The following is a 13,617-nucleotide window of genomic DNA, read 5'->3' as shown; positions in this document are numbered from 1 at the left end:
TATATATATATATAACTTTGTTTGGTCTTAAATGGTGGGAAAGCTTGGGTGGTAAAAAAGGCTATAAGCAAACATATGAATAACCAAAATTTAAGGGTTATTTGCTGTAGGAGAATCATCATGTTAGATTAAAATTAAAAGTCAAAAATAGAAAATAAAATCCAGCAAACTAGGATGACAATATAGTACTAGAATTATGATGGACATGAAAATTGGATTTAGTCATGTATTTAGTGAAATAGCAGGTACATGTTCAAGGAAAATGTATGTTGACCAGAACAGGTAAAGGCTAAATGTAAAATTAAGCAATGTTATAAAAAGTGATGAGATCAAATTTAACACATAATTGAGATGGGTGGATCAAAATAAAAGTAGAATTAGTCACTCAATAAAATAAAATATTCAAAATTATTCTTTCTGGTATATTTCTTCCCAAGACTATAAGGGACAACATGAGATAGCAATTTAAAATTGTTTCTTACCTGTATGTTGAAGCCAAAATTTCACTGAAATTGAAAATGTCAATAATTTATGATTCACATTGTTTAGATCTGCATCCATAATGCATACAAATTAGTTGATCCTTTTTAAGATGTGGAAGTGTGGTTCTTTGTTACATATAAAAGAATTTTCAATATGATTATTTATATATTCCCCCATTCAAGTTCCTATCTATACTTTCACATGATCTATAAAGGATAAATGAGTCAGAAGGTTCTATATCATAGTGTTTACTTAAAGCTTTTATTCTATTAATTAATTTGCCTAAATAATGACTAAATATGTATATAATAATAATAATTATATATAATTACTATTATAATGGGAATTAGATAGTTATCCGACATAACTTTATCTTATCATATTTTACTAATCTATATCTATATACTATTATTAATTAAAGTATAAGGGAAATTAAAAGTTAGACATTGTAATTTTATCTTATTCTATTGTGACATTATTAAGAATTTATATTTTATCTTAGGTCATATTCATATTATCATTATGAAATTAAATCTACCATTATTTTATACCTAAAGTTTTATTTATGTAAGTGCTAATCTATAGATAAATTTATTAAAATAAAAAAAGATAAATTTATTAAAATAACAAAATTGAGGTTGACATGGACCCTTATCAAATACTAATGATAAGACTAATGTGGATATTCCTGACTTGAACAAGATTGACTTCAGTGTGAGAATATTTGTAGGAAACCAAAAATCACTGATGATAATAATAATGAAGAAATCATAAGACTTGGTATTATCATTATTATGATCGTATGAAGTATTCAGATGTCCTTCAGTTTTTTTTTTTTTGCATATTGGAACTGCTCTATTGCTCAGGCCGCACCTCCTTAAAGTTTTTTTGATGAAGACTATCCTTAAATATAGAATTTCAATCTAGTTTTCTTTTTCTTTTTGGGTAGACATAATTCTATTACATTTAAAAAAACTTCTTGCAAGGTGCAAGCTTGTTGACTTTCCTTTAAAAAGGAACTTCTCGGTGTGAAAAAGGAAAGTTTGAAAGAAAAGCAGGGCAGGGGTGTAAAAGTATTAATGCTTCCATAATGAGATACAATTTCGTCCTGGGTTGAGTTAAGTTGGGCTTCAGTTTATGGGTCTACAACTATTTAGGGTTCAGATTGATCTTATTTTTTATACAAATATCGAAACTCATCTGTCTATGTCATTATTGTTAATGAAATGTGTCATTAACAATAATGTTACTTGTCAGCATATGAGAAATAATATGTATCACAAAGTGATACTATGTTTATCAATGATTGATTTATGAAAGAAATATGTCATTTTCTCATAAACATGAAGATTTAATAGGAGAATATATCATTACTTTGACCAATATTAAGAATACAACTTTTAACATGAAATAAGACATTTACGCAAATGAGTATCAAGCTATCTCAGTGACTATCAATATGTATCTTTGACACATATACAAATGAGTGCCAATGTCCCAGTAGTGTCAATTTTTATAGAACAGTTCTATGTATTAATTATGCCAGCCTGGTTTCTATACTTGTACTTCATGTAATCTGACTAACTAGTTCCATATGACTAATTATCCTATATCAAAATTTATTGTTAAATTTGAAATCCTAATGTTACTTGTCAGCATATGCACACCACAATCATAATTGAATATCACACCACTCTAGTACATAGATATTATACTTTTTAAAGGATGTAACCAACCCAGTCATACCCATAATTGAAGCTACCATAAAAAGAAAACCCCACTTTTACATTGGTTGTAATGTGGCTCAAGTAAACCTTGGTTTTATAGTGCCTTATATCTTAAAACACTTCTTTTCACTGATAATTTTTAACATTAAAACGGATCAGGTAATGGGAAAGCTACCGTTGTAATAGGAAAAGCTACGAATAACTTGATATAGCCTTGGAAGGCCAGATTTATTGATCGCATTTTAACAGAAAGTCAGGGGGAAACAGTTGACAGAGATTCTTTAATGTTAGAGATAGCCTGTTAGAGGAAAATCATTTACAGCATAAGCAAATTAAGAAACATATATGAATTAAAAGGATATAAATATTTTTTTTTATATATATATCATGAAAATAAACACATTTGTACCTTTCATAGATGATATACTACTCTTCATAAGAGGGCCAACTTGTCAAAACTCAAAAGCACTTCCTAGTTATAGATCTTGATCTCATTCGTAAGCATCACCAGTACAAGAACCAGAAGTAAAAAAAATCATTCTAGTTGACGTCTCAGTGAATGTCAGAGTAAGCACAAGATCTGTCTCCAACATAGATTTGATGAAGTGGGGTTCTATAACTTAATCTTTAGCACTTTGAGCTTTCAATATCTTTTGCAAGGCATAATGACATCTGAAAGTTCAGAATTTGACCAGAAGTGTCAAAATAACTTATGCTAAAACTTATCAATCTTTTAGGTTTAGAAATAAGGAAAGGGCTTGTTTGTAATATGATGCCATACCTCCAAGGTAGATGGTCAAGGAACATGGATGGTGAAACGGCGATATCTTTGAAGTTTTCTCTCTTAGCTATGTACGCTCTATAACATTTTCCCCTCTCCTGCAATCTCCAAGATGTAAGAGCTGTTTGAGATTTTTTCTCTTCATGTATAATATGAATTACAAGTCCCGGCAGATACATATCTGGAGGATCACCATCAGACTGATTTTCAGAATCTGGAACAGTATCTATAAACTGAGACACGGGATCATCGATTGAAGGAGCAAAAGGATTTGTGAATGCAGCATTATCAATTTCAACAACATGGTCCCTAGCTCTAGTGTCGGTCCAGAGTGAGCATTCTTCATGATCATGGTTGCCTGCAATATAACAGAACCCAGTTAGGTAAACAATATAAACACTCACCACTCCAAAATATAGAATATTAAAAAAACTAAGAGAGAGATTTGCAACCTTCGCTACTAAAAGAATGTGCATATCCGCTAGTGTCAGCTGCAGTCTCAGACCAGAGTGAAACTTCTTGAATCTCTTGTTTGTTGCTGCCTGTTGCAATAGGAAGTCTTTTTAGAAAAACACCTTTCACCAACCTAGTGTGATAAATAATGAAAGTAACGCATATGATTTCCATCACTCATAATAGTAGCGGCAATATGCATTCTCCAGTATGCTTATTATCTTATAAAAGATTTTCAACCTTTATTGTCAGTCTCATGCTGGCTTCTGCTTATTTGATGGTTTAAATCTTCCCGATCAATGGCTCCTGAATAATAATGAGATTCATCCTCTGCCTCAACCTTATTTCTTTGATATTTGCTTATAGTTAGACAGCGACGGGCAAGCTTGAAAATCATGGCACCATCTGCTTTAGGATCTTGTGACAGTGATGTGATTGCAGCTGCCCTTAGCCTCATAACGGATCCAATTGAAAGGCGTGACGAAAATTCATTTCCAAATATAATGCTGCATCATAAAGAATGAAAGCAAGAGGCAAGGGAAACTGAAAATGTTTCCAAAAGGGAATTGGCCACCATCAAACTAGTGTATTAATTTAACTAGTGCAATTACCTTGTTACAAATTCTGAACATGCATTTGCCACCACGAAATCCACACATGGGAGTGGTCCATATGAGTAAACATGCAGATTAGGGTAACGGTTGTAAAGCTGTGGAAAAGAATCATAAAGAAAGAGAAAGAAAGAGAAAATATTAAAAAGAAAAAAGAAAACAGGAAAATGATGCGGAAAATAACTTCATCAACTAAGAGTGTGTTTGAGAAAGAGTGACAAAATTCAGCACTGAATTGTGTGAAGAAAGTTTCCCTTTTAAGTGCTGAAGGTATATCAAAAGAAACTATTTACATTTAATAAAAATAATGATGCAATACTAAAGAAAATAATTATGATTTAATGACATGAGATGAATGTTTTCAGCACTTCTTCATGTTCACTCCTGGTCATAATTACATTAATAGAGATTATCATTCTAAGTGCCTAATGTACTTTTTTAATAACACCTAAGTCTGATCTAACTTGAGTATTGCAAACAAAAGCAGTTCTTATTTTATGAAAGAAGTGAGAAGTGCAAAGTAATAATAGATCCTTGAATCCAAGACGAAAGGTAATTACAATGCATACCTATACAGCTAAACCAAGAACTAAATCAAGGTAAAATCTTATATCTGATTTCTGTTATTTATTTTAGGACAAATCCTTTTCGTATATACAAATTGAACAGGAGCAGTACTTTGCTGTCTTTTACATATTCAAGGGTCATTGGCATAAAAGTTCAACCTGATTCATAGTTTTCACCATACATTTTCGGGTAATAAACTAAGCTAAAAACCAAATTCAAATGAGACGCACATACTTCTAGAATGTTGCTTTTCCCATATTAAGATATAAAATATGTGGTATTTCATATTTGCATCTACAATCTCATTTTATAAGGAAGCAAGGAAAATTTGTTTTCCATATACAGTTTATTTCAGAGTAGCTTTTCAACTATAGTATAATTCAAAACACAATAGCATTGTTTGATCCACGTATCCCACCTAATGAACAAAGTTTTGACCATTGGTGTTGTAGCCTTTCAATCAGTAATTAGTTATTAATACAATCAAAATGGTAGATTATGTGCTATGACGCACAGACAGTGAGGTGCCAGATTGTCAAATACACTTTTGACACAGACATAATCACTAGGTCTCCAATACTCCAATTAAAAAATTATTTTTGTCGGCCTGTTCATGTGCTAGCCACCTCTGGGATTCATATTGGACACTAAGTTGACACCCCAAGATGGCTTGAAACTTGAAAGACATGGCTCTCGCAAAGTAATCCAAACAAATTCTTTCTCTTTTTTTCTTAATAAGTTTCAGAAAGGGCTTAGTAGATTGAAACTTTTCTTACTTTTGATTGTGTATGAAAATAATGAAGGTGAAAGATATAGTTTATCTTTTTGTTTTGGAATCTTAAAATGCTTGCATGGTAAAATGGTGGCCCTTAATTTTTTTTGTGAGGCTCGTTATCAGGAAATAATGTAAAACTTGGCAAGTTTTTTTTGACAAGTTGAATATATAAACCAAGATTATCCCAAATTAGAATTTCCATATTGCTGACATATTTAGTTTCACTTCACTAGCTCATATATATACTGTTGTATTCCAGTGCCATATTTCAGACATTGTGTTTCATAGTTTATGTCTACTGAAGTAGTAAATTAGAAAGTAAGCACATCCTTTTTAAGAGAGAAATGACATACTCGCAGTCCAAGCAATGCAGCTATAGCGCCTCCTAGTGAATGCCCAACAATGCGAAGATTATAACCAAAGCATTCATAACCTACTCCAAGTAATTTAGAAAGAAGCCCGTTGGATTCAGAGTCTGCATCACCATTTCGAAAAGCAACTGTTGTCAAAAGCTGCAGTTTACCTTATGAAACAAAGTTCACGGCAATGACCAAGCCTTTTCCCAATGGGTGGGGTTAATCACATGAAACAAAGTCATATTTTTACAAACTAAACAAAACTTTGGTTTTATTCTGGGAATTGATATATAAAAGTACTGTTTTACTTTAAAAAATTAAATAATTGCTTATTGTGACTATTTCACTCTCACAAAGTGTTTGTCTTAGCAAGAAATAAAAATAAAATCGAATTAATAAGTTTGACTCTCTAGAACATAGAACCATGAGTTTAAAGAAACTGAAGCATTCTTTACCATTGTCTTCAGGATTTCCTTCAATCTGCATATAAAGCTCCCGTGCAGCCCCAACTATACCTGAATGCCCATGGTGGGGAAATGATAAACTCACATTGTTCTTTACCTCAGAATGAATGTAGCTGCAACTGCAAACAGGTACACAAAATATTGAAGTGTGGGACCAAAATATTGTGTTCGAACATGTAAAACAGGTGCTTAGTTTGGGCCTTTGGGGCGAAGAATCAATTACAAATTGGGAATAGAACTGTAAGGGTTGAATTAAACAATTTGTCCTTATAGTTTCACTCAATTTAGATTTTAATGCCTACAGTTCGGGTGTAGATCCTTATAGTTTCACTAACTTGGATTGGAGTCCCTTAAGGAGTAATAGCTTAATAATTTGAAATTGTAAGTACCAATTCTCATGAAAAGTAAGGATGAATACAGTAACATATGTACAAACTTTATGCACTAAAACTAAAAGAAGTAAAAAAAAATACAGGGACCAATATGTTTACCTAGCCTCTTTGTGGTGTCCTGCACACGGTCTATTTAGAGGAACCTCATTGTCCGATTTGCAAAGAGACTGCCATGCTTTGTTGCATGTTATTGGTTTAGTTTTTTGCTTATCTCTTTGTATTCTCAGCTTAGTTTATTTCTTTAGTTCCTGAGGATTTCTTATTCTTCTTCTATTGTACTATTATTTTCTCTCTCTGTGTATATAAGTTCTTCATTTATAAAAATAATATATAACAACATAGACCAAAATCCATAAAAGTGAAAATGTAGGGACCAACGATAGAATGAAACTATATGGACTAATTGTAGTTTCCTGTGAAGCTTTCTTCAGATATAAAAAAAAAACTCAATAGGAATGTCATTTACCAATGTGTGGGGCTTTAAATCTATGCAGCATAACCTGTCATAAATCAGTTTCTTAGTTATACGACCAATTGCATAGTCATTTGAAAAACAAATCAGATCTGACTTACAATGCCAGATAATATGCGGTTGTATACAATTTTAGCAGGTCAGGTTTTGAGATTTATTGATAGTTTATTTGTTTGTGTATGTTTCAAACTGAGCCATCGTTTTGGTGGTCAAAATATTCCTATCTTGGTACTGTGATAAGGTATTGATAAATCAAGCACGGTGTCATCATAAGCAGTGAGAAAGAATGCATTGATAAACTAAAACATCATCTCTTTGATCACTTCCAGTTCAAGACAAAAGACATGAGCAAACTCAAATATTGTACTACAGATGTGCTGTCTTTGTGAATAGGCTAGTGATCTGTGATGTTAGCATACATGTAGTAACCATGTAGCCCAACATAATTATGAATGGGAACTCCATGGGTTTTCTCTCTTACTCATTCTTGACACTTCCTAATTCCTTTAAAAATATGATCTTCAATTATCTATTGACAATATTTGTTGTAACTCCAAACAAAACTAGCTTCAATTAATTAACAAAGTCACAAAGCCATATAGGATTTTCAGTAAGGGTTGGAAACATGGAATAAACCTAGAGTCCCTATATACAATATCCATTAACGCATAGTAATTGCTAATGAAGTAAGAAACTTGCAACATTAGCCACCCAGATGATCCAAATCGGGTAAGGATAGATGTGAAACACTTATTTTAAGGTTGTGTATGACTTGAAAGCAACAGATATTGGACAGTATCATCCTCCCCTTCACTTATATTAATGTTGAAAGCGTTAGTTATTGGACAGTATCATCCCCCCTTCATGCAAAACCTTCCATACGAGTTTGAGCTAATGCATGTTCATATTTTTCAGGTTTAAGCGCATTAGTATATGCATGTGTATATAAGCTATATAAGTATTAGAATGTGTGTGAAAGGGGTTACAAATTATACAGTTCATGAGAGTTCTATAAATGAATTAATTGTCAATTCTTCTCTACCACTGTACGGATCTATATCAGTTTGTGTATGCATTCAGAGGGTGAGAAGGAGAGACATTGAAAAATACCTTAACAAGCCAGACAAGTCTTCTTCAGAAAGGGTGCATTCCTTGCATAGCCCGTCAGTTATTAGATCCTCAGGGGTTTCAGTTCCACGTATAGCAATTACTACTGTTTGTAAATGATGTAAAACCACAATAAAGTATGCAGCTTCACACTTGACCTGGCATGGGTATCAGACAAAAGTAATCCTTTTATATATATTGATTTAGCCAGAAGAATGTGAACAGAAATATTTACAATATCATACAGCACATTAAAAAAGTAAATTTTAAACTCAAGTTGGATAGCTCTAGCTCCCCACATTTAAAACTTAAAATCAATTGGGATCCGAAAACCAGGACATATACAGATTAATCAAAATGAAACAAAAAAACAAGCAGCGGTAAGTCAGTCTATAGTACATGCCTATGCCTACATGGCATATTAACCAAAATCTAGGTAAATTCCTGCATAATTCTAAATTGGCCAGTTCACATCTTTTTACATATTCATTTAATCAGTATATTAAAAAGTGCAAATCTTCATTTGAAGCAATCCGTGCATTCTAAAATGAGCTATAACCAGCCTATGAAACAAGCTTTCTTAAATTAAGGCCAAAAAGAATTTCTCATATCTGTACTCAAAAGGCCACTCTTGATCAGATTTACATTTAAAAACTTATTGGAGAAGAACGGAATATAAGAAGTCATTCTTAGTAAGAAAAAGAAAAACTAACCTGAACTATACCAACCCCTGAACCCCTTGAATATGTATAATCCAGATTATGTCTTATCTCTTTCACTTAACTTAATAGTATGGAAATGCAGTAAATTCTTATGCATTGGCTTGATTTATGATACTGTCAGGGTGAAACTAGCAGATCTAGAGAAGAACAGGGGTATTAGGGAGACACCCTTACTTCAAGAACATGGGCCAAACATGAAAGAGAGGCCATAATTTGTTCAATGCTACAATGCCTTCTCTTCCCTTATTTAACAAATCCCTTGAAGCTAAACAAAAGATATAAACTGTTGTTGGGTGGTGACACATTTCTATTGCTTTTATGACTGTTTTCTTATTTGATAATGAGATGCCTTCAACAAAGTTATTTCAAACATAATGGTGGCAACATCTTTTCAGCATTGTGTCATTAATTATCTCTAATATCCATATCCTTTACTTCTTCTGTTCTTCACAAAACCTAGTGAGCGCTCCTACTGGCCTGTCTCCTAAGACCAAAGGATCTCGTGTAGAGCAGAACACTTCGATATTTAAATTCTCTAACCTGGCTCACTCGCCCATGCCTTAGCACTTCTGGAGGCAAATTGACATACTTTAGAAAGGCTGCTGCATGACCTCGCCACCAGTTATCACCATCCAATGCAGGTCGTCTAAGAAGATGAAACAGGAAAACAGATTCACAATGTCAGAAATGGATAAAGAGAAAGATTGAGCAGAGAAAATGAAAAATCCTACAGAAAAATATGGGCACAACTTTTCAGACGGCATCTACAGGTTTAAAATTTATGATCTTTCTGAAATGAATTCGAAAATATGTATGTACCGTAACACTGTGTTGATCCACTAGACAACTACATCAATCTTCAATATAATAAATTTCATTTCTTTTGATGAAAGAAACATCAACAAAGAGAGAAGAGAAAAGCTACATACGTGGGAAAGAATCTTTCTAAATAAACTGAATGAAAAAGAAAGGGGGGCGATCAATCAAACTAGAAACCAACCAATAAAGTAAAGCCCTTCAACCATGTTATATATCTTCGATAAGCAATATTCTTTTGTTGGAGTTCATAGACCAGTTATAAGATATGAACAAATGAAGACCAGCTTGACCCTAAAGGTGCAATCATTCAGCCAATAACCAGTGAACCACATAGTTCAAGTTACTAATAATTTAGTTATATACACCATAGAATTGAATATCCAACAAAATACCACCTATTGCGAGTCCAAGGAGATAAAATCCCTTGTCTATAGAGCCATGCACAAGGAAATATGAAAGGATTTCGTCCAACATCAAGCAATGGGCCCTGCATAATTGAATCCAGGACAAATGTTCAAACAAAGTTAGTAAAAAAGAACATTAATTTGGAATAAGTTTTTAATATAATACTGTGTATGCCGCTTCAGCAAATTTGTGAAGAGCTGCAGCCTCCCTGATTCGCATCTCTGGTGCTTCAGTGTATTCTTCATAGGATTCTGAAGATTTTGATTGGCTTTGAAGTAAAGCTAAACCTGAATAACAGAAACATCAGAGTCATTCACTACAAAGTGGTATTGGTTCAGGTAAATCCTAATGGGAAAATGGTGAGATCAAAATAACTAATGACACAGTAACACAAATACTCTTCTTTGAATAATAGTATAAATCATGCAAAGGGTACAACCCTCAACTTGATAAACGCAACCACATGCGCTCCTGATCCTGACCATTGATGAACAGAAGCACATACCGGAAGCTGCTATTTAGGTAAAAAGGTGTGTGTGTGTGTGTGTGTGTGAGGGGGAGCAAAACAAAATAAACCACTAAACATGTGAGTAGCCTCTCCAGTTCCTTTTGTCTGAAACCAGATAAAATATAATAAGGCACTGTTAGTTGGGTTGCAGTCGTTTATTCTGTCATATTTTGCTCCTTTGTTTAAGGTATATTATGCCTACCTTAAAATATAATAACACACTTTCAACTATCGAACCCCCTACAGGATGGTGGTGCACGATATATACCAACCAGAAAAGGTAAACATGTTACAGAGGAAAATGAGAAAAAACCTGCCAAGAGTTCCATGTGCCCAGTTCCTGAAGCACGATAAGCAACAAGATCACCTAATAACCGTGCAACTGAATAGACTTCATCTTCTTCCAACGCACTCCTACAAAAATGATTAAAGGACCAGGGGTCAGAGTAAAAATAGAATGAAAACTTTGATAGGCAAATGAAAGCTCATGTATATATACAAGTACTTAACCCGACCCAGACAACACAAGGTCTCACGTATGCCATGGTCAAACACCTCCATATAATGACATTTCCAAGCATTATCATGGGTTTCATAGAAATATCTCCATCTTAAAACATCTGATCCTGTGAAACACTGTACTAGAGCCACGAAAAACACCATGATAATGAACACGGATAGTAACTTTGGCATCCACCAGGCAGAGTTCAGTTTCATTTCTGCATCACAACAATTGCATGAGTGTAAGATTCCCAACAAATAGTAAGCAAACTGTAATAATTTAAAAAAAAAGTGGTCTAATGCACGAGGCTACCACCAGGTGGGATTCAAGGAGGTCAAGTTTACGCAGCCTAACCCCTCATAAGTTGAGAGTTTGTTTCCAAAATTTGAACTCATAAGTTATTTTTATAAGGTTATTTTCATAAGTTGTTCTTTTAAACTAAAATAAGCTCTCTGTAAGCTCCTTCAAAGTCCAAACAACTCATCAATTGAACTAACATTAACGAGCGTCTGAAAGCAGAAGGCTTATTTACACTTGTCATATACTCACTTGAGCATATAAAATAACTGGCAACCTTCCTATATCAACTCATTATTGCTTATTTAGATAAGTTCATATGAAATAAACTAAAAAACTTCAAAAGAAAAGTAATAAACTCTCATGTAATAAACGGCAATTGAATATGCATTTAATGAAGCTGGTTATCAAACACACGCTGATAACAGAAATTTAAGAGAGAAAGATTAAAGAATGAACTCACTGAGCTACCTAAAACACAACGATTGGAGAAATAATCAGCATATTTAAAAATAAGGTAAGCTGCACATAGAAATTGCAACACTATAATCGCCACAGTACATCGACTCCACCATAGCCATTTCAAATACCTTACCTAATCATTCAAAACAATAACAAAACATCATAAATCATATAAATAATTCAATTAAATGAAAACGAAGAGAAAAAAACAACACATAATAACGAAATTACCCGTCGCTGAAGGCGTTGAACAGCATCAACAGGATGAGAAGGAGATTCAAGTATAACCTTAGCAGTAGCTTCTTGAGCAATAGCGGTTTGCAGCATAACGATGATCCTAAGAAGAGCGAAAACGGAAACAGGAACGAAAGGGAGAACGAAATGAGAATCGCAAAAGCGATGAGTTTGAGAAATGAGAAACGAACCGATGAGAAGAATGAAGAAGTTGAATGTTCCTAAAACTATGCTGCTGCGTCGAATTCTTGATATCATTCCCATTGTTCCCATCATCATCTTCTCTTCATCCTCATTCCTCAACAACAACTATTCTTCTGCACTTCCCAATTATACCTTGCCACCTGCCATTATTATTCTATTATTATATTATTATTTAATATAATTAATATTTTACACCTGAAAAAATATAACTAAATAAAGGTTTGTTTGACTTTTGTTACTATTTTCAAACAATTTTTTATTACAGTTTTTAATCACAAGTGTAATGTTTAGAATGCCTTCTTTCACCTAATATTTTATAATTTATTATACATTTTTATAAACTAGAAATATAATTTATATTTTTCTATAATAGCAACATCTTTATTATTCTTAATTAGTTTCAACAACTTATCTTATAACTTATCACACAATTACACACCCCGAATTTTTAAGAGTTTTTTTTATATTTTTATATTATACTTTAAAATTTAATAATTATCATTTTTTGTTTCCTCTTATCTACTTTCATTGGATAGCATGCCTTTATTGGAACTATTCATATTGGTTTTTCTTAACAAATGTTATTGGAAATTAAAAAATATTCAAACACACATGTTGTGATTATTGAATCTAGTTTTTAAAGCATAAATGAATTTAATTTATCTGACAATAAATTAATGAATTTAATTTATCAACAATAAATTAATGAATTTAATTTATCGACAATAAATTAATGAATTTAATAAACTAATAATAGTTATGAGTTTATAATATCATTAAAAAAGTGAACTTTTTTTTCAACGTTTTTTTGTACTACCAAAGATATATCTTTACCCTATAGGTAAAGAACTAATCATTCGGGGTGTGTAATTACTCCTCTTGAAAATTTTTGCTTATAGGAATTGAACTTTTTACCGCTTTGAATGCTATTATACATTTTTCATCAAAAGAACAATATTAACTACCCAAAGAAGGCGCAATGAAGTTCAAATGCAAACCAAAAATTAAGAAAATTATAAAGGTTGAACAAAAACTACATAAAAATAACCAAATTATGTTTGATATATTAGAAGATTAATACGGGTTTTTTATGTTACTGTTATAGATGGTTGCATTTGGTATCTATACTATATATAAAGCCAAAACTTAAAATAACTTCCTTCATGGTGTAATTTTCATTTCCTATATTGCCCTTAACATTATTTAATTTTTACAAAAAAACTATATAATCCTAAGTAACTACCACATATACATTAATTAACCACATATCTCACCT

General features: G+C 32.5%; 1 protein-coding gene across 4 annotated transcripts; it reads right to left on the bottom strand.

Moving 5' to 3' along the window:
- LOC109346473 lies at window positions 2,223-12,447 on the bottom strand. 4 transcript variants are annotated; one of them, XR_002107525.1, is made up of 15 exons: window positions 12,135-12,244; window positions 11,142-11,361; window positions 10,956-11,056; window positions 10,300-10,421; window positions 10,125-10,216; window positions 9,451-9,556; window positions 8,192-8,346; window positions 6,209-6,336; window positions 5,751-5,872; window positions 4,056-4,153; window positions 3,685-3,950; window positions 3,444-3,533; window positions 2,992-3,349; window positions 2,620-2,882; window positions 2,223-2,508 (listed from the first exon to the last, which is right to left on the bottom strand). XR_002107525.1 is itself a non-coding variant. In XM_019586045.1 (15 exons), the coding sequence occupies exons 1-15, from the start codon at window positions 12,414-12,416 to the stop codon at window positions 2,831-2,833; spliced, it is 2,316 nt and encodes a 771-aa protein (XP_019441590.1). In that variant the 5' UTR covers window positions 12,417-12,447; the 3' UTR covers window positions 2,529-2,830. The 4 variants fall into 4 exon arrangements, 1 of the variants encoding a protein (XP_019441590.1); XR_002107524.1 differs by lacking the exon at window positions 12,135-12,244 and adding an exon at window positions 11,905-12,015 and having other exon boundaries at window positions 2,225-2,508; XM_019586045.1 differs by lacking the exon at window positions 2,223-2,508 and adding an exon at window positions 11,913-12,036 and having other exon boundaries at window positions 2,529-2,882; window positions 12,135-12,447.

This window comes from Lupinus angustifolius, chromosome LG04 (assembly GCF_001865875.1).
Source record: "Lupinus angustifolius cultivar Tanjil chromosome LG04, LupAngTanjil_v1.0, whole genome shotgun sequence".
NCBI lineage: Eukaryota > Viridiplantae > Streptophyta > Magnoliopsida > Fabales > Fabaceae > Lupinus > Lupinus angustifolius.
The sequence above is the reverse complement of the archived record's forward strand: the minus strand, read 5'-3'. Positions and strand labels throughout refer to the sequence as shown.